Source organism: Numenius arquata, chromosome 2 (assembly GCF_964106895.1).
Source record: "Numenius arquata chromosome 2, bNumArq3.hap1.1, whole genome shotgun sequence".
NCBI classification, from domain to species: Eukaryota; Metazoa; Chordata; class Aves; order Charadriiformes; family Scolopacidae; genus Numenius; species Numenius arquata.
In genome coordinates this window covers 33,378,525-33,404,367 of record NC_133577.1, presented here as the reverse complement: position 1 = coordinate 33,404,367, position 25,843 = coordinate 33,378,525, and the positions used below count along the sequence as shown (strand labels likewise).

The 25,843-nt window shown below is 51.5% G+C and overlaps 1 protein-coding gene across 1 annotated transcript in view; it reads left to right on the top strand.

Moving 5' to 3' along the window:
* Nucleotides 1-4,031, top strand: part of MDGA1 (MAM domain containing glycosylphosphatidylinositol anchor 1) — a 143,516-nt gene extending 139,485 nt beyond the window's left edge. The window contains exons 15-17 of the mRNA XM_074168643.1: nt 888-1,018; nt 2,009-2,117; nt 3,465-4,031. Coding sequence (XP_074024744.1) covers nt 888-1,018; nt 2,009-2,117; nt 3,465-3,556 — 332 coding nt within the window. The 3' untranslated portion in view covers nt 3,557-4,031. The remainder of the gene's footprint in view (nt 1-887; nt 1,019-2,008; nt 2,118-3,464) is intronic.
* Nucleotides 4,032-25,843: the final 21,812 nt, after the last annotated feature.

Here is a 25,843-nt window from a genome sequence, read left to right as displayed (position 1 = left end):
CCACCCAGCACCAGCAAAGACCAGCTGCTTGCTCCAAGGCTGCCTCCAGGCCAAATGGCAACTGAGGACACAGGTTGTATTTCTGCAGCTGACGGCCAGGGCCAGGGCAGGGAGAGGGCTGTAAGCCACATAGCATACATCAGGTGTTAGTGGTGAATGGGGAGAGGAAAACATGTCCCCTGGGCTCCCCAGTTCAAGTGGGGTGTGGAGAAACTGGTGCAGGTCCAACTGGAGGGGCATCAGGATGGTCAAGAGCCAGGAGCAGAAGTTCTGGGAAAGAGAGGTTGAAGGAGCTGGACTTGTTCAGTCTGGCAAAGAGGAGACTGCTATCAGCCCTTGGCTCCTTACTGCTTGAAGGGCAATTTCACAGATAATAGAGCCAAAGTCTTATCAGTAGTATTAGACAATATAGCAGGGAACAGCACCCACAACTGGCGGCGCTGGAGGTTCATAATGGCCATCAGGAAAAGCTGATTTCCTCAGAGGATTTCAAGACTTGGCCAGGCAAAGCCATGCTGCCCTGGTGTACAGCTGGAGACAGCTTCAAGCAGGAGGTTGGATGGGATGCATCTGGAGGTCACTTGCACCTGGCACTTCTGCCACCCCCTTCTTGTGCCACCCGAGCCATGCTACAGACTGCTTCTTCCTCATCCTGTCTTTACTGTCTTCATCTGGGTCTGTATCCTCCCTTGGAATACCCAGATGGATGAAACATTGCCAGGGGCACTTGCCCATCAACCCAGGAGAAAGCTAGCTCCCTCCCAAGGTTACTACTACTGGGTCTCTGCAGGCTGTCCCTGGGCCAGCTGGGGCATAGAGTTGTGGCTTGAGGGTGAGCCCCAGAGCCACGCCGGGGGCCAGCCCAGCACCTGGTTATTCTCTTACAGGCTCCTTGAACTTGCTAGTTCGCGTGCGGAACAAGCGAGCCATCGACACCCAGGTCTGGTCGCTCAGTGGGAACCGGGGGAACATGTGGCAGCAAGCACACGTGCCCATCAACCCACCCGGGCCCTTCCAGGTAAGTCAGGTCCACAGCCAAGGAGCCACCTGCCACCTGTCCTGTCCACGTGCCACAGGCTGTAGGAGACTTCCCAGCAAACATCTGCTTCCGTGGCACAGGGGCTGGTCAGACACAGGGAGGGCACAGGGAGCTCTCCACCCCCAGGGTCTCTGGGGCCAGGCAAGAGCTTAGCGGATGCACAGAAATCAAATCCACTTCTCTCTGAAACCATCCAACTTTGTTATCTGCAAGCATTAGTTTGACACTATAAATTTTCTGATTGTTTCTGGCCTGGAAACTGCTTGTCAAAGAGCTCCTTCTGGTACTAAGACTATAGTACAGTTCTGTTGGTGCTGAGCAGCTGGGGGACGCTGGCCTGTTGGTGTAAAGTGACTTTGAGGGCTAGAGGTGTCTTCTAGCACATGCTACAAGAGCCCACCCTCACTGTCCCCCTGGTTTAGGACTGTGGGACAGCTTGTGAGTATGAACTGGGCACTCTGTATCTGCTCATCAAGTCGTTTATGCGTAACTGGGAATTAGGGTGCTTTGTTACTGGGTGCTTTATTGCTGATGGTTTTGCCCCACGTGCTACTTTGCTGTTGCAGGGCTGTTTGTGGGAGGTGGGTCTGTGCAGGCTGGTAAGTTGTGGCACTGTGGTAAAATGCCCAGCATGATTTTGGGTACTTAATAATAAATAAGAATTTGTTATTCTTGCAAGAGCTGTTCAGTATTGGTTGGTTTGTTGGTGCAGCACATTTAATAAAGCAGAGATCTACTTCCTCATTTATTACTCTACAGACTCTCAGCACACAGGGGTTGGTCCCATAAGCAGTGAGGTCCAGCTCTCCGGATCCTGTGAGTGCTGGAGAAACAGGGAGGAATCATTCACTTGGGGGTCTGATAAGATCTGCTCTGTGCCCTGCTCACCTCTGCAGAGCTCCGCAGTTCAGGAAGGGTCCTCCACAACTGCAGCCTCACGCTGCACTCTGTCCCATGCTCTGCTTGCAGATCATCTTCGAAGGTGTCCGGGGCACGAGCTACGAGGGGGACATTGCTATCGATGATGTCACTCTGAAAAAGGGGGACTGTCCAAGGAAGCCAATTGGACCGAATAAGGGTGAGCGTGTGCGTGCCTCAGAGGAAAACGAGTGGGTGGGAGTGATACATGAATGCATGTGCTAGGGGTGTGCAGCTAATTTCAGAGCCCTTTGACATGTTGGTGGGACTCAACAAGATGGTTGACTCCATCAGGAGGAGTCAGCAGAGGGGCTGTCAGACTCTTGAACTTGTTCTTTACAGTTGTGAGTTAGCAGGAGCTGAGAGGAACAACCAGATCCTGTAGGGACTGTGCAGCCAGACACCAGGATGCTGAAGTCTGCATTAGTATGTTGGGTTGGAGGTGTCATCCCCAAGCAGCTAAAGGCTTCTGCAATATCTCATTTCCTGGAAACCTTAGCTATGGGAGCTTTGGAAAGGGAAAAACCTTCTGCAAGCTCTAACAGCCTCTGCAGCATTAAGTCAGGCTCTCTCCAGGAAAAAAAATCTGCCTTTTGGGGCCTGGAGCCAGAGGGGGCTGGGCTTCTTCCCACTGCCCTCTGAGCAGAGGCACAGGCAGGCAGGGTATTGCCCATGCAGGATGGGAGTAAGCTACCCGAGCTGTACATCACATCCCTCCCCATCCTGACAGCAAGTGCCTGAGCTAAATCCCACCAGCCCCTTTCCAGTCCATCCACATCATCCTGGTGCCAGCATTGCAGAAATGGAGACAATCCCACTCTCACTGAGGTGCACCACAAGTTGAAGCCATAGAAAGGTGCATAAGCAGCAGGTAGGTGTTAGTCCTTGGGTAGGAATCACTGGTGGGCCTTGTGCCTTAGTCCTGCCTGTGCCTTTGATAACATGCCTCAGGTGGGCAGGAGAGCAGATGTTCAGAGCACGCAAACCAGAGCCAGACAGGCACTCATGAGCAAGGTTCAATTTTTCTTATTTATTATCGAAGGAAAAAAACTTGTTGAGGAAGAGTCACTTTCAGCAATTTTCTTTACTCCAAAGGTGAGGGGGGAAACAAAACTTTAAAAAAAGTCAGAACACCCTAAAATTTTCAAAATATCAGGTGTAGTTAAAGGTGTGTTTCAGCCTGGAATGGCCAAGCTGTAACCAAAAGACAAGCAGAACCTTTTTTTTGACTCAAGTGGAATCTTCTGGGGAAGAAAGGAGGGTTGGATTGCAACAGTAACTCAGACTCAACATTTTCTCCTGAGCTGGAAAAGAAATAATTTTGGGAAATCTTGAGAATGTCCAGGGAAGGCTAGAAAGATCTACCAATAGATCTGGGAGGTGCTTCGTGTTTCGGGGCAGGGGACCGGGGGGAGGAAAGGCTATGACACTGATGTGCACAGACTTATTTGACGAGGTCTGGATCTGTTCCCATCACTAATTCTTTTTCTCTCTTCTTGGCTGGCAGCGGTTGCTCTTCCAGGAAGCGGTGTCCCCATCCTGCACAGCCCTTGTCTTTGTGGCCCATTGACTTTCTTCCTTTACGTGCTGCTCAGATGATGGCAAGTGAGCGCTCCTGTCTTCGGACCGAGACATTCCTGCTCCTTTCCTACTCAGCCACCTTTGCTCCTCTTCCTCCCCTCCTCACTGGCACACCAAAGTGTCCATATGTTACCAAAGACTGACAGGCATGACCACGCAAAGGGATCTGGTTCAGAACTGGAGCACTCCTTGAGAAAGTCATAATGTCTAGAACAAAATTTAAAAATAAAGACAAAAATTTTTTAAAAGCACGCGCACGAGAGAGAGAGTGAGAGAGAGAGTGAGGAAGGAAGGAAAGAAAAAGAAACACACAGAAAAGAAGGAATGAAAGACAAAAAATAAGAATGAAGAAACATGAAGAGCAAATGAAGGAGGAAAAAAACACCCCCATGTTTCCTCGGGAATGTCGGACAGGGCTTCCTCAGGGAAGTGGGAACTTGTTTTAAACAAACAAACAAACAAACAAAAATATATTAAAGCACAAATTTCTACCAGAACAGTTACCTTCTTTACTGCAGAGCCCACAGCTTAGTGGATGATATACCGCAGTACTCCCCTTGTCTCCCCATGCTCTCCCACTGGCTGGGGCTGCCCCGCTCCAGCTGCAGCTCCTTGCAGTAACGCTGGCCTTGACCGTGGGGCAGCAGCCACCCCGGGTGCCGGTGGCCGGAGTATCTTGCCTCGCACCGCATGTGCTTCAGTGTCTCCATCCATCCACATCTTCCAGGCTCTCATGTATTTAATTGCCCCTGTGTGGTTTGCTTTGGCCTTTCCGCACCACTCTGTGCTTCTCACTCACCAGCCTGAAGAAGATGGAGCAGGAATGGACCCATCACATGGACGACACTGAGTGGTGGAGAAGTCCCGGCTGGATCCGGCTGCAGCATTGGTCTCTGAGCGCCTCTTTCTCTTTCTCAGCACCTCTTGCTGGGTGGAGAAACTGAGAGCAGGTCTGAGCTGCAGGCAGAAAGGTGTCTCTGTGGGGCTGAGGGATGGGGTGGGGGGATTGGGATGGGGTGGGAAGGGGGGAGCAGATGCACATTGGCTTCCATCTGTGAACTCTGGGATGAGAGTCGCCTCAGCCCTAAGCCCAGAATTGCTTCTCTGCCTTTCTTTCATTACCTATTTATTTTGGTCTTTTATTCCGTTGCTTAGCTTCCCCCACCTCAAGCTTTTTGGATTATGGGAAGAAACAGGCATTTCAACCTTCTTCAGCAAGACAGCAAGTCCCGTGCCCATGACCCAGCCCCTGGGCCAGCAGTTCAGGCAGCTCATTGCCCTCTCACCTTCTGAGGCCTTTTAGCACACACAGTGCATTGTGCATTAGCTGCAGAGTGGGCAAAGTGCGGCAACAGCATCGCTGCTCAGGGGAGAGGTGGCTGAATTTTGTCACCACGTGCAGTCTTGCAGACACTCAGCTTCCACTGCCAAAGTGGTGGGCGAAGGACCTGAAAGGTAGAACAGGCAGGAAAGTGCCCCAAGAAGGATGAAGGCAGGAAGCTTGATCCAAAAAGAGGGGCTTGTGCTCAATTGTGGCCCCATTTGCCACTGAAGAATGGGGGAGCAGACAGGGATGGGGGAAATTGGCCTTTTTCCTGCTGACATCACGGAAGGGTAAAGCTGATGTCTCTTTGCAGCAGGTCTGGCCTGACCTGCTCAGCATGGAGGCACGTGCTGCTCCAGATGAACCACCAGGAGAAGGGTCTGCCCTGCACTGGCCAAGCGGGAGCTGTGGTAGCTTTGCTGCAACTGGAAGCAGCTCTGGGCATGAGTTATCTCCCTGCACAGGGCAGAGTTAGTTCCACAGGACTGTGGACTGGGGTTTGCTAGCCCACGCTCTGGTATTTCAGTTAAGTGGGACTCTTCCTCCTAAAGGACACCCCATTCAAACTCTGTGTATGGGGCACCACAGATGAATGATAAGCAATCTCACCAGAGCCCCCAGAATTCATGGCTCCTTCCACATTTCTGATTAATATATCAGCTTCTCTGACACAACTGTTTTTGTCTAAAATCACCTGAATGTATTACCTGCCTCCGGCATTGCTCAGCCTCCAGCAAAAGCTGGTGCCTCATTTCCTCCACTGATGGAGGGGAAAAGCTCATATTTAACTCCCAAGAGATCCACTTTGAAGTCTTAAAACCCAGCTGTCCCTAGCTCCTGAAAGGGAGTTCATCTGCACTGATGTTCCTTGTTCACCACTGGAGAGAGAAAGGACAGCAGCTCTGAGGGACGAGGTGACTTCCTTCACAGGGGGCCTTTCAAGACAGTGAGAGGGGATGGTACGGGTCTCCCTTGCTCCTGTTGCTTTTCTTCACTTCCAAGAATGAGCCCTCTGTCTTTTCTGTCTCAACTTCTCCCTCCAGAGCCTAGACCTCAATCACAGTGAATATTTGACTGGGAGACCTGCATCTGTCTCCCAGGACCAGGCAGCATTGTGGGATGCTGTGGGTGCCAAAAGCGATTCTGCTTCTTGCTGTCTATTGCCATTTTCATGGGCAGCCAGTGCCACCATCATCTTTTAGTTGAGCTCTTTCAGTCTGATGCTCTTCCTTTCCTCCATGTTTTTTGGAGGCCAGAAGTCATCACCTCCATCCTGATAAGAGTCTGCTTGCAGTCCTAGGAGAGAGATGCTTCTTTCCAGGGGTCCTTGAGCGCTTCACAATGGCTCCTGATCTCAGCAGCAAAACATTTGTGTATGTTGCTGGTTCCAGAGTGCTTTGCTGGGCAGAAGTTGAAGACGAGCATTTCCTCATCAGTAAGAGATAGTCCAGGGCAACCATCTCACCTTCTAGGCTCTGAGGCAGACAGCTTTGTGGCTTTGCTTCCACTGGCTGCTTGGCCAGGGTTGCACGAGTACGTTTTGCTGATGTTTGGTGGCAACGGAGGTGCAGCCTGAAGGTTCAGGATCATGGACAAAGCTTTTTCTATGAGGCAAATGGCAGCAAAGGGGTACCACGTTTTTAGAAAGGGACACCTGCAGGGAGGGTGTCCATGCCCTGCTGGCAGATCCTGCGAGGGAGGATGTAAGTGCGTCACCAAGCCAACCCACTGCACAGTGGGCAAGAAGACAGTTGGTGGCACTGGGTCCAGGGCAGAGCAAGAAGATCACCCCAGCCAGAGGTGAAGCCTTCTCCTGTCCTCAGGCATAGGCCCATCAGCTTCAGTAAAAGTCTCAGGGAGCCCCTTTCCACCTAGACCTCTGCTCCTTTATCTCTGGCTGATAAGCAGCTGGTGGTGAGTTTGGGGGAAAGTCATTAACCCAAGCGCTTCAGCTTGTTAGAAGTACTGAAGACGAAAGGAAGGACCTCATTTCCCTGGCAGATGTGCTGAGAGCGTACCAGAGGAAAGAGGCACTTCAGCAGCAATGATGAGAAGCTGTGCAATGACGGGGTGGGGGAGCAGGCAATGTCCCTCCTCTCTGGGGGCAGTGGTATAAGAAGTTTACTAACCCAGCCCCATGCTTGAGGGGGCAATTCTCCTTGTGGTGGTAATGCATCCCAGGTGAGATATAAAGCCATGCTCCTTACCCCTTGCAATTAAAGATCCCCTCACACTTTTCACAGTGTTCTGGCTAAATTACAGTCCTTAAACTTAATTACAGACTGTCTTCTTAAATATCTGTTGTAGTCCCAACTGGGTACATTATGTTTCTCTTCCCGATGTTTTATGTCGGTCTGTGCCTATCGAGTAGCTGCTTTATTCCACTCCAGAAGTGGCTGCATTTCAGTGATGGTGGAGATTATTCCTGTACATAGTATGAAAGTCCCTGCAGAAGAAAAGTGCAATATAAATTTAAGAGACTGCTTTTATTTACAAGGAGACCTCTGCTTGGTAGTTGTAGAAATACATTAGGAAGAATGCTGTGTGGGTGTTAGCCGACATATACTCAATTTCTTTTTTTTTTCAGGATATAAAACAGAAAATATGTGAGTGTGCAGGCTCCTGGGTATAGGTTGTAGATATTAGGAGTGCTACTGTGTAGTTACAAGTGGGGCTTACAAAGAAACTTTCATTTGAAACCTCTTTTTGTAGCTGTTCATTGTATTCTGAAAAATATACTTTTTTGTTATAATTTTCCACAGTTCAGTGCAAGTCCCAATAACAGGTCATCAACAGGACTTTAATCCATGGCTTTTAACAATATGAACATCAATTCCTACCACTTGCTCTGAGAAGCAACTTCAGGTTGCTGATAGTAATAGGCTATTTTTCTTCCACGTAGATCAGCCGCTGGAAAGCCATGGAGCTAATATGTTTCATCTGATGTGGAGTTAAGTAATTTGGAATGCCTGAGCACAACTTGTCTCAGCTGTATGGGAGTGAAAAAATGTTTCATCTGTATGGAAAAACTTTGCATAGTGCACCGACGGTTTGGAAACTCCGAAAGCGAAGTGTTACGATTGGCATGTGTGTCGAGCTGCCCTGGCAGAGCCTGAAGAGCAGCTGTACCAGCAGTGATATGGAGCCCTCCTTCTGGGAAGTAGCTTTATTCTGGAAGGAAATAGGGCGGCAATCAGGGAAAAAGCAGGGGGAGAGTTCAGATGTTTAGGCTGGTAAATTTCTCACAAGAATAATTTATGGATGTATGAATCAGAATCAGAATCAGAATCGTAGTGGTTGGAAGGGACCTCAGAGATCATCGAGTCCATGTAGTAAACATGATACAAATCGCATTGTATTCCCTATTGCTATTCAAAGTACAAAAATTTAATTTCTTTCTATACAAAATCCTGTGGGTACACTACTCAGAACAACAGGAAAATGCTTTAATACCAGAGGGAGAATGAGCAGGGCCTGGATTCCTCCTTCTCAGCCCGTCCCAATCATTCTGTACCAGGAAAAGCACCCTGCTTTTGGGTTCGTGCCTTGCCCTTCTCGGCCTGGGAGGGACAGTGACTGGGAGCAGCCAGCAGTGCTGGCAGGAGAAGCATCCCTCCGTCACACCATCATTACCCTGAGTTTTGTCTCCAGCTTGAACGGTCCCTGCGCAAGGCGCTGGCAGGAGCAAGCCCTGCTCCCCCCTAGTTCTTGGCAAGGCTGAGGCAGGGAGTTTTGCCTGTGGGAGTAGCCAGGGGGTCCTTCACGCTGCCCTGAGGGACCCCATCTGCATCTGCCCCAGGCAGTGGAACCAGGGCATTTTCCCTCCGAGGTGAGGTAAATGGTGTCACCTCACCACACTCAAAGAGACAAGCAGAGAGGTCAGGTAGTTGCTGCTTCAGGGTGTTGCTGTTTCAGTCCCCTTCGTCTGTCGGATCCATGCAGATATCCATCTTTCCCTGGAAATGCTGCAGGACCCCTTTGCCTCCTGGGTGCCTTTGGATGGCCTAGCAACAGCATGGAGGGACATGTCACACTCTGGGGCCCCCAAGATAAGAAGGACATGGACCTGTTGGAGACGGTCCAGAGGAGGGCCAGGAAGATGATCAGATGGCTGGAGCACCTCTCCTGTGAAGACAGGCTGAGAGAGTTGAGCCTGGAGAAGAGAAGGCTCTGGGGAGACCTTACAGCGGCCTTCCAGTACCTGAAGAGAGCCTTCAGGAGAGATGGGGAGAGACTCTTTATCAGGGAGTATAGCAATAGGATGAGACGTAAATGTTTCAAACTGAAGGGGGGGAGATTTAGATTAGATATCAGGAAGAAAAGCTTTACTCTGAGGGTATTGAGACACTGGAACAGGTTGCCCAGAGAAGCTGTGGCTGTCCCTTCCCTGGAGGTGTTCAAGGCCAGGCTGGATGGGGCTTTGAGCAACCTGGTCTAGTGGGAGGTGTCCCTGCCCATGGCAGGGGGGCTGGAGCTACATGATCTTTAAGGTCCCTTCCAACTCTAACCATTCTATGATCACTGTGGGCTCTGTGCTTTAAGCTGGGTGCGGTGGGACACAGTACCAGAGTGCCAAGAGATGGTGCCCAGGTCTTGCAACCAGGGAGCAGGACCCTGCTTTTAAGTGAGGACAAGAAGTTGCACTGAGAGTACCTCCTGTGCAAAAGAGAGGCCTTCTCACACTCCTGACTTTGGCAGAGACCAGTTTTGGTCCCTCGCTCTTTCTCCACTAAAGTGCCCTGACGTGATTTTTTCCAGGCTGCTCTCAACGTGGGTGCACCCCTGTTCACAGAGGCACCAAGCCAACAGCAGCAGGACCCTGTGCAGGCTGCAGGAGAAGCCAGGCGTTGCCACCATTTGTATTTGCTTTAGTCCCACTGATAACTGCTCATCCCGCTCAGCCTGGGAAGGCATTTAATGCAGACAAAAGGCATTTGCAGAAAAACAAGTGCTGGAGAGCTCTGGAAATTGCATTTTAACAGGACCCAATTTACACTCCATGGTAATAACTGGCGGCTGGCGGTTTCCAGCAGGGAGCTGAATAGCCCCAGTACCCTCGGCATCCCAAATAGCAGCTATGGTATATATATGTTTTTCAGTACTCCCCTTAGGACTAAGACACATGCTAGTTTGACTCACCATCTGCCACCACCTAGCCCACTGTGGGGGAACTCTGGGATCGTCTGATGGCTGCTTACAGCCTGGTATGGTCACATCAAACCAGAGACAGCCACTTCTGCCCTGGAAGCCTTACACATCCCAAGGAGTACTGCAGGGCAGCCCAGAGCCACCTTCACCCAGCCTTTCCAGAGAGGGCAGAGATGCAGCTTGCAGCCAGCTGCAGTCTCCAGGCCACCTCTTGCCCATGGAAGAGCCATGCCACCCTACACTGTTCTGGCTGAGTGAGGTGTGTGACTGACATCTAGACCTTGGGTTGAGTATGAGGTGCATGCTCAGTTGCTTTGCCATGAAGCTTTCTTCTTCAAAAGAAGACAGAGCTCCAGGGACCAATAGCAGGTTAGCGAGGCTGACCATGTCCCTGTGCTGTGTGGCTGCTGGGGATGGAGGGGTTCAGTCCCACTCATAACTGCCTCTGGCACTTGTTACGCTCTGCATCACCTACATCCGGTCTGGCACCTTCTCCATCTCATTCCCCCAAGCCCTGGCACAGCCTGAGGGGCTGGTGAGGCTGCCTGGGTGGTGGTTGTGGAGCGGGAAGATGGGAGTGCTTCAGGGCATGTGTTGGCTCCATCAGGGGTCTAGCATAGGTCACATCCTCAAAGGCAAAAGAGGGCTTACAACAGCCCCGTGGGTGGCTGAAAGGATGGAACAGGGCATGTTCGTGCTATTCTTCAAAAGGAGAAGGGAAAGCCACGCTCCACGCTGCATTGCCCTTCATTTCACTGGTGGCAGACAGTAGTCTCTGTCCTGCAGCTGCTCAGATGCTAGGTGACGGAAAGTAAAGTCCTTAGACCAGATTTCTCAGATGATCCCGTACTAGTAATATTTGCCAATCCAGCTCCAGAACCTCAGCAGGTGTGTGCGTGAAGAAGCGGAGCAACCCACTATGCCCACACGGGTGAACCCTTGAGGAAGCTGCAAAGGAAGGTAGTGCTCAGGTCCCAGCACACGGGCACTGCCTTTCCCTCTGCTGCCTTTCTTGGGGAGGGTTTTCCAGCACAGGGCAGAGAACAAGGGAAGGGGAGAGAGAGAGGTGCTGTCTCTGCTGGCAGCTGTTGCAAAGGGAGAGCTGGGTTAATAGAGGGTTTTGTGGAGAGCTGTGAAGGTCTGTGGTAAATCCAGGGTTTGCATGGATTTAGGATGGCCTATAAGCCATTTGTTCCTGTGGAAGGAGGTAAAATTTTGTGCTTCCATTAACTGTTGTCCTAAAGGGGAATTTGGCTATGAATGCTTGGCTTACAGGGGAGTTTTTTAACCCCCGAGTGGCCTAAATCAGCATAATTCAGTGGCAGCTGGACAGCCCTCGCACAGAGCTGGTACTTGCCTGAAGCATTGAGCCAGGCGAAGGGTGTCTGACCGCTCCACCACCCTGCATATGCACACGTCCTGTCTGCCAGCCAGGTCTGCAGGAAAATGAGACCTGCTGCTGCTGCCAGCCAACGGAGGTCTGCTGTGTCTGAGGGAGCTGGGCTCTGGCCCTGCCATTCAGGCGGCGATGTGACATTCAGTTGCTTAAAACCCAGCTGTTGTGATGGAGAGTTGCTCCTGGATGTTCAAAACTCGCATAACTATGGTGTGCCTCAGACCATCAGCAAAGGCAGGCCCTAGGTAGGAGTTGGAACATGCCAGATGTCAGCAGTGAGTCCTTTGCTCTCAGCGTTACAGCTGCTCGGGGCACAGGCTGAGCCCAAACCAGCGAAGAGCGAGGGCAGCCCCGCTTCCCTGCCCGCATCGCAGCCACTGCAGGCAGGCACCAACTGTTTTTCTTTTGGTGACTGTGATATATAATGTGGTGCTGAGATGAAGCTGTTTCCAGGTGTTGCTTGCACTGTGTAGGTCCAGCGCTGGTGAGGTGTTTATCTTAGCAGCTTGTAAAGGGATCAGAACTGAGTGCTGAGGTGTGGGGGTGTTGCAGCTGCCAGCAATGCAGCAGAGACGAGACAGGACTTGAAAGCCCTTTTTGGAGGCAGCATCATCTCCAGCCAGTCCCCACCTTTCCCTTCTCTCACTGTCCACACTCCCACCCTAAGCACCTTCCAAGGTGGGGGCGTTTGGTATATCTTGTGTTACTGGGCCTTGATCTTGAGAACCAGCTATGGGTATCAATAAACAGAGCGACAGCCAGGAGAGGCCGTAGCAGCATGGTCAGCGCAGACAGCGCCTAAATTGTGGTGAGAGAAGAAAATCAATTTTGTTCTGTCTTTGAAATGTCACAAGCATTGACTGGGGTCAGTATTTTTAGGGGTTTTGTATAGGCAGCAGCATGTACCACACAGAAGTTGATCAGCGAGGGACTTGTGAGCACTGGCTGTTTCCCTGGGAAAATTCAGATGCTGATGGAGGAAAGCATTTACAGACTTGGACCAAAGAAGCTTTCGTGTGCATTTATTTGGTTGTTTCCTGGAGGCCCTGGTATGCAACATCCTGGGATAAGAAGACTCAGAGTTTGCTGGAGGTGACCTTTTCCTCTCATCAAACCTTGATGCTCATCCTTCTCTGCTGCCCACTCCCAGCTTCTCAGTGCATTGATGTAACTGGTGGCATCAACACTGGGTAAAGTGGGTTAGTGCCAGTGTTTTCAAACAGATGAGCCTGGCCTATTTTCCCAGTTCGTGGGATCTTCTAGATTTACCATCATCTCACCCTGGAGGGCTCCACAGCATGCATTCATCTCTCAGGACATTCCCCAAAAGCTGTGGATGCTACAGGTACATGTCTCTTCTTTGTGGTTTTCATCACATCCCTGCCTGACAGCATGGAGACAATCTCTTACCTCTAGGTGGGATGGAAAATTTGGTGCCAGCATGGTTTTGCTTGGGTCCTTTTTCCCAGCCAGAACCATCTTGCCTGTATCACAGTGCACATAGTGGAGGAAAGGGGCCATCACCCCAGTATACAACTGTCTCTTGGGGAAACAACTGCGGCACCTCCTGCCTTTGGCCAGAAGTGAGCATCAAACAGTGTTTCCCACACTCTTCCTCACTCCATCCCCCCTCTCCATACTTAGCCTCACGAAGTGTTTAATTTCCAGCCTGGAGAGATCAGCAGCAGACTTCATCCCATCCAGACATGGATCCCATAGAAGGGGATCACACAAAAATCCTGTCCCCAGCTTGCGAGGGGCAGGGAGAACCAGCTCAGGCCCAACGGTGAGCCACTTCAGTGGGATCCAGTGCCAGTGGGACTAAGCCACCCTCATGCTTGCAGGTCACCAAGGCCAGTAGAAACTATATGTTGACCTGCCAGAAGCATTTAGAAACAACCCCCTGAAAGGAGCTACACACAGAGTCTGTGTCTTTGGGGATATTATGGAGGATGGTGGGGGTCCTCTGGTGTCTCTTGTTTCTGTTCCCATCGGTATCCCAGGTGAGGACCCTGATACAGAGCCCCATTCTCCACCCACCTCCCTCAATGCCACCACGTCTTGTCCCGTCCCGCTCCACATCTCATAGAGTGCTGTCACTGTCATCAAGCGGAACTGGGACCCTCTTGCTGCCATGATACCAAGCTGTCCACAATGTTAAAAGCACAAAACACAATGGGACTGAACCGAACCTTTTAAACAGGGTGAGATGTTTTATAAGCGTTGCCTCATCCAACCTCCCCCCAACCCTGACGCACCCGCTGTGTAACCTATAGACTCTCAACGTGGATTGTTTCATTCAAATAAAGCTGCAGTACTCGAGTGGGTGAGCCTGCGTGTCCCTCTGTGCTGGGTGGGGATGGAGAGGTGCAGCCTGCAGCTTGTGCTCACACTGCTGGGGCAGGGGGGAGCTGGTGTTGCTGCCTAACACTGAGGTACGTGTCAGCATTTGACCCAGGCGTCTTCCCAAAACCTCTGGTTAGGTCCCTGCAGAAGGCTTCTTATTTTTGCTGAAAGCCCACCACGGTGGCTGGGCACAGGGCACAGCACAGGCAGGTTTAGGGCACTTAGTGCTGGGGGAGCCTTGCGAAGGGAGCATGGGGTGGGCAGCGCAGAGCCCTCCCCTGATGTGCCCCTACCCAGCACTGCTGCTGCCTGTCCCAAACCTCTCCTTCCTGCCCCAGGCCTGCAGCTATGGAAGCTGCTGGCTTCTTCTGCCCCTTGCTCTTGACCTCTCCCACAAGGACAGGAGCTGGGGCAGCAGCTCCAAAACTAGGAGGTGTGAAACAAGCCAGCAGCCATGGGCTGTCAGGGTGATGCCAGGTCTCCCTGTCCTAGTACTCCACTCCATCCCACGGTCTCCAGCATGGGTCCAGCTACTCCACAGACCTGACAGGGACTGGGCAAAGCCAGACAAAGCCCACGTGATGCCTAAGATGTTCCTGGGTGAAGATGTCTTCTGTGTGACGCGAGATCTGCAGGGCTACTCAGCTAGAGCCTAAGTAAAAATTGCCGCATCCCAGCACTGTGGTTAGAGCAACACTTAAGAGAACTGGATGTGGGAGCCAAACATAGTTTTTGTTTTACATGCCACAAGCTGCAACTGTTGTCTGAAGCTCCACAAATGCTCAAATATTAGAACAGCACCCAGGTACCTGCCCTGACTGTGGGCCAGGGGATCACATAAGCTACAGCCATACCCTCAGCTTCTGCTGTTGTTAATGGTGCTGAGTCAGTGTATTCTTGAGCTGCCTGGAGAAAGTTTGGGATAGGGCTCAAAGCAACGCAAAAGGGTTCTCCAAGCCACCCCAGCATTTCTGCATCCTGTGCTTCCCTCACAGCAAATGTTTGTGAAACGCACCAGCAAAGCGGGTGGCTGGTTCCTTCAGGGGAAAGTAATCATGCCTAGTAAATGTGTCCTTTTTTCTCTCTCATAATGAAAAATAACTGCTCCAGATGGGAGTGGAAGGAGCTGGATACTGGAATTACTGTGGAGCTTCAGGTCTTAAAGACGGAAAGTACTACTAAACAAGTACATATATATATATATATACACGCAACATTTATATATATATTTATGCATAGATATGCATGCACATAGAATTCATCTCTGTCACCACTGCACTAGTTCAGCTCACCCGCATCGTGCACATGTTGAGATGCAGAGTCCACCTCTGCCGTGACTTCTCCTCAGGGCCCCCTCCTTTAGCACAAGCACCAGAACAGCTCTGGGGCTGGGCAGGAAAGGCGGATGCGGTTGGCAGGAACTCGGCTTCATTTCTTGCACAGGCTGGGAGGTAAATGAGGCGCGGTGGCGGACAGCCAGAGAAGGAACACCTAAGGTGTTAAATATCACTCAGAGAGCTGGAGTCTGCTCCAGCCACTGATCTTTTGTCCTGCCACTTTGTATTTTTGTCATTAATTGTTAATCCCACCCATTCTAGATGTCCCAACACTAGGGTCTGCTTCGCAGAAGCACTCACAGCTTTCAGTGTGTTGTTGGCTATAAAATGATACATATTCTAAAGGTATGGGCTTTGGCTCTCTCTAACAGGGCACCAACTTCTGATAACCCAGACATCACTCTTTAGTTTGTGTCTATGCCTTACACCCCATCTGCGGTCATTCTCACAACCTACACACTAATACATTCCTGGACTTTATGTTGTAATTCTTCCCTGAGGGAGAAGAGGATGTGCCAGCGGGTTAGAAACCATACTGAGGTCCAGGCTGTTCCTGCAAGGTGCTCTGTACTATTGATCAAACAGCTGCTATGGCTCAGCTCCTCCTGCATGCTCCGCAGACAGCAATATCACCTCCAAAGGTAGAAGCAATGCTAATTTTGTTAAAGCTTGATCACTGGGAATGCCCACCAAAAAAGGCCACCAGGGAGCGAGCCATTTTTGTCTTCGGCTCGGTGATTTGATGCTGTGCAATAAATAAAGCCTGGAGCCAGACAGCGAGTGATGAAGATCGAAAGGATTATTGACTGCATGCTCAAGTGAGTACAGCCCTTCACATCAAACCTGCAGAAACACTGGTTGTACGGTCATTAAGAAGAGGACCATAATGCAGATACACAGGGATGCTTTGCTGCACTTCTGCAGGCTCCAGGCTGGCTGAGCGTGGGAACGCTGGCTTTGCACCGTCACACAGGTGAGGGTGATGGCAGGCATCATGATCCCCTGCAGGGATGCCCTGGTACCTGGTGCTGAGCAGAGGCTATTTCCTGCTGTGCCAACACATGAACTCCACTCTCATAGAGTCGCTTCCCCTTCCCGGCCAAGCAGCAGAGGAGAGGGGCTGTTCCTCCTAGGTGGAGACCCAACAGCATCTTGCAGGAAGGGGTAAGGAGCAGAGTTGGGTAAAGATGTGGCTTAGAAGGTGCTTCTGGCACTGGGCAGGGTGGAAAGCTGCAGAGCGCTGAGCTGGGATGTCAGGGACCTGCTTGGCAAGGGGGAGGATAGGAACCACTTGTGTGGTTCCCTGCCGGTTATCTGGGGGTGGATATGATGATCAGGGACAGGGGGAAGAGATGCAGCTCTGATCCGTGCAAAGCTGTGCCTCAGCAAAGGCAGGTACAGGGTGCCAGCAAGGTGGTAGGTGGGTGAAAGCAGGGAAGACAAGGCTGTGTGCATGTAGGTGCTACACACATATATGGGGTTGCGTGTACATATGAGGGCTATGTGAGTGGCAGATCATTTCAGCACATCCTTTGGATCCCCTTTTTGCCCCATTCCTCTCTCCCCATCAAATTCCCAAGCAGTCCTGCCTGGCCATGAGTCTGTGGCAGTTTCCCAGAGAGGAAAAGAATACTTATTATGAGGCAAAACTGCAGAAAACACAACAACCTGGATTTTAAACATTCTGACCCTGTTATTTTAACAAGACCAAAGAAAAAAATAAATGATGCTGACTGCAGAGGAAGATTTATGGCTTGTACGACAAGGCCAGGATTTATAAGCAGAACAAAGTGACCTAAAAAGCAGAGAAGATTTAGAGATACAGGCTGTATCTACAGCCCACCACAGCAGCATCCTGCCAGCCCATGTGAGCCCCAGAGCAGAGCCGGGTCGTGACTCTGGCTGGAAAGCCTTGTCCATCAGCTCCGTGTGCAGGGGAAGGGGAAGACGTGTTGGATTAGATTATGCTTGGGTATCCACTGATGGCGGGGGCACCTCCCTCCAGCTGCCTTTCTCCACACACACTGTCACGGTCTTCCATCATGTGGTCCCTTATACCTGCCACATGTCCATCCTCATGAGGGCTCTGATGTCCCTGACTCCCTCCCCCAGCCCTTTTCTGTCAGCGATAGCCCTCTCCTGATGCCAGCTACAGATCTGCCCCTGGACTTTTGCTCCTGTCAGACCTCTTATCCCTGAGGTGAGGCTGAGAAGCTTTCCTCCTTCCGTGCATGCCACCAGCACTGTTCCACCTTGCATGAGGCAAGCCAGCTTGAATTCCTTCAGCCTCTCACAGCTGTGTCTTGACCCTCTTTGCTGCCCTGGGGACTCTTGCTGGGAGTCTCTTGCTCACTGCCCTGTCCCCTGCTGCACTGGGGACTCGAGATGCTGGACCCCTCCACAGAAGTTCGTCTACCTCTGCTAGCACAGGGTGAAATTGCTGCCAGCTCCCATGTCTCAGGTTTGGCACTCCCACCATGCAGAAGGAACGGGGATTAATTAGCTGATGACTTCACCTCACCTGGAGGAGAGATGGGCTAGCCCAGCGCCTGATACCTCGCAGCTGGTGGCTGTGGGGGACACCGGAGCAGGCTGAAAGTTTCTGCAGCTGGAGCCCGGAGCTGCCCTGTCCATCCCTGCTCCCTGTGGGAATGTGCTGCCAGAGAGGGCCATCGCTCCCTGGGGTGACAGAGATGGATCAGCCCTTCCCCCTAGCCAGGTTGATGTGTGTGCATGGTGTGGGAGCCCGCCGGGGCAGGGGCTGACATTTCCCAGGGAGCAGGGTGCTGCGTCTCACGTGGCTGCCTATCATATTTGTATTATGGCTGCGGCTTGCTGGAGAAGCAGCGGGTTGGGGAGGGAGCCCTTCGTGAAGGCAGAAGGTACAAGGGTCCTTTCTGCTCTGGCCAGCCCATAGGTGTCCCCATGGACAGACCCCTACAAAAAGCCCTCTGGCAGACACTGCTGTGCAGCCTCTTCTGGGGCAGTGCAAGCCACAGACAGGCAAGAGGACATGGCAGTGATGAGGGTGTATGGGGTAGCACCGTGTCTATGTGCAGCTGTAGGACTGCTGTGCAGATGGTACTGGATCTGGCCTGGAGGAAACTGCACGAGTTTTCGGTTCTCCTGGGTTTCTCTGCAGCAAACCACGGGGCTGCCAGTACCTCTGATGAGAGGGGAGCCTACAGGCCCCCAGAGCATCTCTTTTCCTTCCTAAGTGGCAGCTCCTTCCCTCCAATAACCCTTTTCCCCATGGTCTGGCCATGCACTTCTGCAGTCTGTGATTATGTTCATCGTGACAGCCCAGCCACGAGTCCAGAGAGCAAGGCCTTTCCACATCCTGTGTGAGCCCCTGGGCACAAAGGAAGAGTAATGCAGGACAGATTGCTCCATGCAAAAGCCAGGCTGATGTGCCTCAAGAGGCTTTCTTTGGGAGTGGAGAAGGAAGCAGGGCTAGGGCTGCTCCTGCAGGGTGCAGGGCTGCAAGTCAAGTCTGGCAGAAGACCACAAACCAGATCAAGGTGTCACCTCCTGCCTGCACAAGCATCAGAAAATGCTTCTTACCGCTGAGGAGGAGGGGGTCCCACCCCAAGCTTGTTGGCTGAGCTGCAGCTCTTGGCCAGGCTTCTGCCCTGTGTCAGCCTGGGTGTCAGCTCACTGTCCTGAAATGCCAGGGCCAGTTTTTATGTTCTCATGGGCTTCCCTGTCACCTCTCAGATTCCTCTGCCTCTGAAAATATCTCGTCTGTGGAGGGAGATCACTGGGGTGTCCTTTTTGCAATAGGTTTGTGATCACGATACTAAGCCTGTGCTAACCCCATGTCCTGACTGGGTTTTGGAGCATGCCTGAGCCCTGTGACCTGCTGTCAGTACTTGAGCTGTGTCTCAAGCTCACTGTACATCTCCCATGCACAGCTCCAGCTGTGCCTGATGTGCCAAACCAGAGCCAAAACCAAAGCCAGAGCCACGTCGCTGTCTTGAGCCCGGCAGTGGCTCTCCCTGAGCAAAGTGCAGTAGCCAGGCACACTGGCTGCACAGCTCTGAGTGACTGCTTACCTCTCCATGCCCCACACGGATTGTTCAGACAGACCCCAGCGCCTAAGCAGAAAGGGGTGAAGGCTCAGGGAGATGCAGGAGGCTTGGACAGCTGCAAGTGGGAAAGGATCTGCCTATCGTACCCTTCAGACATTCAGGCATCGCATCCACAGCACAGCACAGAGATACCAGAGCTGACCACAAACCACATGGGTTGGGCACTGGAGCAGACTAAACATCAGAGAAGCCAGCAGCGCCGTGTGGTCTGCCCAAGGTGCAGGGCTGCATCTCACCTGCCTTTGCACAGCCTCACTCCCAGCTGCCTCAAATAGCTCCATCTTCCACTGCAGGCAGCGCTACAGACAGACATCGCCCCTCACAAAAAAATGCCTCCTGCTTTTGGCAGTGAAAACATTGCCATCCCCAATCTTGGCCGTTCCCTGCCCTGAACATGGGCTTCCCCCTGGTATTTCTGTACCACACCCCAGCCCAGTCCCTGCCTCTCGCTCTTGTCCTGCACCCCTTGCCAATGCCGTATAACCCTCACTCCCCATCCCTTGGTCTTGATCAGGAGCAACTTGGAATTCATGCCCAGGTCTTCAGGAAATCAGGGAGCCTGAAATTATTTGGTCCCTTCTTCTGAGAAAACTGACAGCACCACCATAAAAATGAAAAATTCTTAAAATAACATGCAATGTGGAGAAGCCGTGTGCCTCTGATGCCCACCACCTCTCCCTCCCGGCATTCCTGGCTGTGTGCACCCGCCTCATCAGCCTTCCCCATGACTGTCTCCATGATTTATGGTCTTAATAACTGAGCCTGAATCCTGCTGCCCGCCCCCCCAGGGGCTCATAACCAGCCACCATTCAAACTCATCACGTGGCATATTCTGGTGCAGTCCAGAGAGCCTCTTCAGAACAACTCCATCCCTTGCTCCTCTCCTCAGAAGGAGATGCCTGTCCTGGAGGAGACTTCTGGACTGGCCTTCCCCCTCCCTTTTCATAGGACCCGTTCTGTTACCTTTTGATGGAAGTCACCATCAGCCTCTTGCAGCAACAGGGGTAAGGGGTGCTTCTCCACATGCATGTACCTGTTCCTCCTCTGCAGCACATTGGCAAAACACCAGTTCCCCCCTCATGCATAAATGCCTCCCCACACATGTTCCCACCAGAGGAAAACGTACAGAACAAGGCATGTGGTCCCTTATAGTTTGTTGTTGAATGAGTGTCAACCCAAGGACCTGGGCATGGAGAAGGATGCAAGAGCAGGGAAGGAAGTGACCATGTAGGGTCTGAAAGCTGGGGGTGGGGAGCCCCCATTGCTGAGTGCCTTTGCAGGCACCACCCTGCCACACAGCGGTCTGTTCCCAGACACAGAGCACCTCATAGAGTCATAGAATCATTTAGGTTGGAAAAGGCTTTTAAGATCATTGAGTCTGTTAGGTCCCAGTCCAATTGTTGATTCAGGAGGGGGTCGTAATTATTCCAAGGGTGCGATTAAGACCATAAACCTAATACTACCAAGTCCACCACTAAACCATGTCCCTAGGTGCCACATCTACATGTCTTTTAAATACATCCAGGGACAGTGACTCAACCACTTCCCTGGGCAGCCTGTTCCAAATTTGGTAATCCTTTCAGTGAAGAAATTTTTCCTGATATCTAATCTAAACCACCCCTGGTGCAACTTGAGGCCATCTACTTTTGTCCTATCACCTGTTACTTGGGAGAAAAGACTGACACTCCCCTTGACCCAGCCTGACCAGATCCTTCTGTAGAGCTTTCCTTCCCTCAAGCAGATCAATACTCCTGCCCCACTTAGTGTCATCTGTAAACTTACTGGGGGTGCACCAGATCCCCTCATCCACATCATTGATAAAGATATTAAACAGAACTGTCCTCAATACTGAGCCCTGGGGAACACCACTTGTGACTGGCCACCAGCTGGATTTGACTCCATTAGCCACAACTCTTTGGGCCTGGCCATCCAGCCATTTTTTTACCTAGAGAGGAGTGCGCATGTCCAAGCCATGAGCAGCCAGTTTCTCTAGGAGAATGCTGTGGGAAATGCTGTCAAAGGCTTTACTAAAGTCCAAGTAGATATGTGGATTTTGCCTTTTCTTCATCCACTAAGTGGGTCACCTTGTCATAAAAGGAGATTGAGTTTGTCAAGCAGGACCTGGTTTTTTATAAACCCATGCTGACTGGGCCTGATCACCTGGTTGCCCTGTACATGCCACATCAAGGTGATCTGCTCCATAACCTTCCCCGGCACTAAGGTCAGACTGACAGGCCTGTAGATCCCTGGTTCCTCTTTCTGGCCCTTCTTGTAGATGGGTGTCACATTTGCTAACCTGCAGTCAACGGGGACATCCCCGATTAGCCAGGACTAATGATAAATGGTAGAAAATGGCTTGGTGACCTCAGGGCCACATCTCCCAGGTCCCTTTTTCTATTAGCCCGCAAGCTCCAGGGCACTGGTAAAGCCCTGCTGACTCCCAGTCTCTGGCAAACTAAGCACCTCTCCTCCTGCTTGCACTTTGGAGCGCATCCCTCAGAAGCAGCTAAAAGGAGGTGAAAGACCCCAATTAGTCTCCAAAGAGTCTGCTTGCGGTTTTGAGAGCTGCTCCAGGGTCTCCTGGCTCCTTGGAGGCCAGGTTAATTTCTTGGACTAATTGATAGCAAGTGAGAGGCACAAGACAGTTCCCCCATCTCTGATCCAGGCTGCACTCCTGCCTGCCCCTGGAACACCAGGCTTCAGCCCTGCAACAGCAGCTCAGCAGCTGGTGCCCCCCCTGGCCTCCCTCCCTGCAGATTAAAGACTCTCTGATTGTTCTTTATCTAGCACTGGCAAAGGTGGGGTCCTTTGCTCGTCACAGGGAAGAGAGAGCAGAGGAAAAGCACAGGGGCATCCCCAGAGAAGCGGGAGCTAATGAGCCATCTGACTACAAGCATTTGCTTTGCATGTAACACCTGGTAATCGGTACTGCCCTGGAGGCTGGCTCAGGAGGACGGGGCATGGAGAGGGGTGAGGATACAATCAGAATCTGCAAGAGCTTCCGATTTTGAGCAAGTATAATTTTCACAAAAGCCAAGTGGCCACCCTGACGAGCATGAGTGCTTTGCTGAGCAACAGAAGCAAAAAAGCCCTGACCACAGCATGGGGAGGTGACGGGTCCAGCCAGGAATCAATGCCTGAGGTAAGAGGTGGACACACGGCAGTCTGTGGTGCAGACCTTGAGCACCCATGCAGGCGGGGAATATGTTGCGGGGAGCCTGCCTGTCCCTCGTGAATAAAACAGCAGGTACAACGGGGAAAAAAGCCTCTCCCCAGAGCTGGCCATGGAGGGTGTAACAGGAGCACTGCCCCTGTGTTCTCCAAACACTGAGTCATGGTAGGGGTCTCCTGTCCTCCTTACTGTCCCCCATTTGGGGAGCTGGGTTTTCCTCCAGACTGCCCCACACACCACTCCCCCAGGGCTGCTGCAGGTCCTGGGCTCCCCAGGGGAGCAAGCCCTGGCTGCAGTGCAGGACACAGGCAGCCAGCTTGAAAGGGTTAACAGCTCTCCTCAGCCGCCACAGATGATGGATGAGCCCTGCCCCATGGAAATGTCACCGTCTGAACAGAGCGTGAGCTCATTCCCTTCCGACTGCAATCTCAGCACACAGCCAGCCAGGATGAACAGCCCCCTGTCCTCACCGAACAGGCAGTCTGGCCTGGCCTCCCACCTTTCGATGACGATGTCCAGGCATGAGAGGCAAATGCAGCTGTGAGTTTTCAGGGTGTAACCCCATGCACCCCAAGGCCTGCTAATTAATAGAAGAGGGGCTCCCCTGCTCTGCCAAGGAGAGGAGGAAATGTAAATGGATGAGGGATGATCTGGTCAAGCATTCAACCTTGTTATCTAATTTGAAAAATGGGCAAATGAGGTAATTATGGTGAGATATCGATTCATAGCAACATGCTCCATGAATGCCATAACAATAACTCTCTGCACTGCCACACAGCTCCCCCAGCCCCTCCTCAGCCGCAGAAGGCAAGTTCAGGCTTTTTTCTTTAGCCTGTACATGTTTGAGAGATTGAGCCAGCCAGCATCGTCAGGGACAATGCCACCTTCTGCCCCCAGGATAAGGCTGAGACTGGCCCCCACTGGAGAACCATCTTCAGGAGCTTGGCTCAGATGGTCTGCATTTCTCATGATGTCTGTCTTCAGTCAGGTCCAGCAAAAGCAGCAAGTGGGGAAAGAGGGAGTCGTGTTGGTGGAAAGGGTCAGGAGGCAAGAGAGAGGCTACCAAAGGCTTCCTCAATAGCTTTTGTCAAGCTACTTAACTGTATGCTGTCTAATTAGGGCCTGAGCCCTTTCCCACTGCAGGATGAATATTTTAAGGTTTGGCTCTACATCTGGAGACAACCATCTCCACAACTGTGGACATCTGCCTTTTAGGAAGTTGCCTACTACATTGCTAGTGCCCATGTAAGTTCCTAGTAGGCTTCTTAAAGATGTAAGTAGAGATAGGTTTCCCTAACAAATTTACATTTAAATCTGTATACTTTGTAGGTACTGCATACACTGTAGCATATAGTCTGCACTGTGACCCATAGCTGTGTGGACCTATGCCATAACCCTTTAATCTTTAGTCTGCTAGCAGAAGGAGCCAACATGAACACCAATTATAGTCAGATGGACGTATCAGACCCCAAATATTCTCCACACTCTCAGGTCAGACTAGCCACCCTTGTCTGGCTCATGAATTTCCCGCTGCAAGTGAGGAAGAACCCATCCTGTGTGCCTGGGAGTGAAGGGGGAGAGCTGGGGTCCATCCACGTAAGTCTGTTTCTCAAAGCAGGTCTGCAGCTGGGGCACCTCCAAATGGCACTGGGATCGATGCCATGGGAGTCAGAGCACCTGGGAGCATGCTCATGGCACAAGGCTGAGCATTCTCGGGTCTGCCTTCCAGGTGCCTGGTTGTCTGCCTTCCCCACTCCACAGTCACATCAGGAAGGTGCGGCAGGTATCCCCTCCGCACTCCTTGCAATGCCGGAGGCTTTTCCTGGCAGCTGCTGCAGCTTTTCCCTTCTCAACCAATGACTTGGGAAATTGATGCTGTCGGGGGAGAACCGTCACAGCTCTGTTCACAGCCCAGCCACTTACCCTCCGCTTCACCACGTGTAAAGTAGGTGATCATTATAATCCACTACCTCCCTGGGGACGTAAAGAGTCAATGAATAAGTCATAAAAAGGAGTGCTTTGAGATCCTTGGGTAGAAAGTATTCCAGGGCTGTTATTGTTATTGGTAATGGCACATACTTATTCCACTTATTGGCACTTCAAGCTACATTAAAGTCATTCCCTAGATGCAGGAGACTTCACACAAAATATATGACCTTCTGTTCCAGAAACACAGGCACCTGCCAGTTGTACTGAAGCAAATACTATGGTCTTCCTTTCTCCAGGCTCCTTCACAGATGCCGTCTTGTGTCCTCATTTTTCAGCAGCACTTCTGCCTCATCCTGTCCCTCCAAAGAGTCCTAATCCCATTTCCATGGCCAAATCTGAAAGCCTTTACCCCTTCCCCAACCTCCCAGCTTTCTCCATTGCATTCAATCCTGTTTCTCTAGATAGTACTCCCTCAGCCTTTGCCCTGTGTATGTGTCTCCTGCCTTCTCTGCTTGCTTCCTCAGTAGCTCCTTTAACGTGTATTCCTAGATCCTATCACACCATCATCTTCTGTGGACAATGTGGAAATCTCTGAATTATTTCATGACTCAGTTTCCCCACTCCCTTTGTCCTTCCACTCCACTGGGAATGATGGGATGAGGTTCCTTTCCCGTGACAATACATAGAAAATAATGTCTCTCAGGACCTGGTAGCACAGGAATAAAGTTACCTTGCAGCTGTAATAGAAGACCATCATTGGGACCATTAACTTCAAATAACTGTCAGAAGAAGGGGAAAGATGTAGGACATGGGAAGATAACATGACTGGTGCCTGGAGGCAGTGTAGGATGCTGAGGGAAAGTGCTGCAGGCAGATACACTGTACGCTGATTATGCTTTGCTGTACTGGCATCATGTCCTGCCCTCCAGAGGAACAGATAAAGGAGGTTATGATTCAAAAGGGCTGTCCTGTCACACAGCAAACTTACTGAAAGGGAAAGCCCTGAAGGGTCCACACCGGTCTGATCCCACTGAAAGAGCCACTGTGAGAAAGCAGATGGATGCACTCTTCCACTGCGCACACTTCTCCTCCAATGCAGTCTTTCGTGGTGATCTCTTCTCCTCACACATCCTTCTTCCCAGGCCTCAGACCTGTGAACCCACAGAAGAGCCTGTGCACTTTTACTGTCCAGTTGTGCATGTGTATGGCCACTGTAATGTCTTTTCCCCGTTGTCTTACTGCCAGGCGAACCTCAACACAGTCTTAGCAAACTGCTTAGTGTGGACTACCAGCCTTCCTACTCAAAGCCTCTTGTCACCAAGAGACACATCCATTTCCTTACCCCACACAGGCACATCATGCATGGGTATAGCTGTGGCCCCAGCCCCTCTGTCCTCCTCAGCATCCAGATCCCAGCTCCCACAGCCTTGTCCTCTACTCCTGAGGGAAGGACCACAGTTCTCCAGCTGGACAGCATAAGCTCTCCCCATTGGGTTTCTGCAACCCCATTGTCAGCAGGAGATGTCTTCTCTTACCTGATAGCTCTCCTGTGGGCCACACTT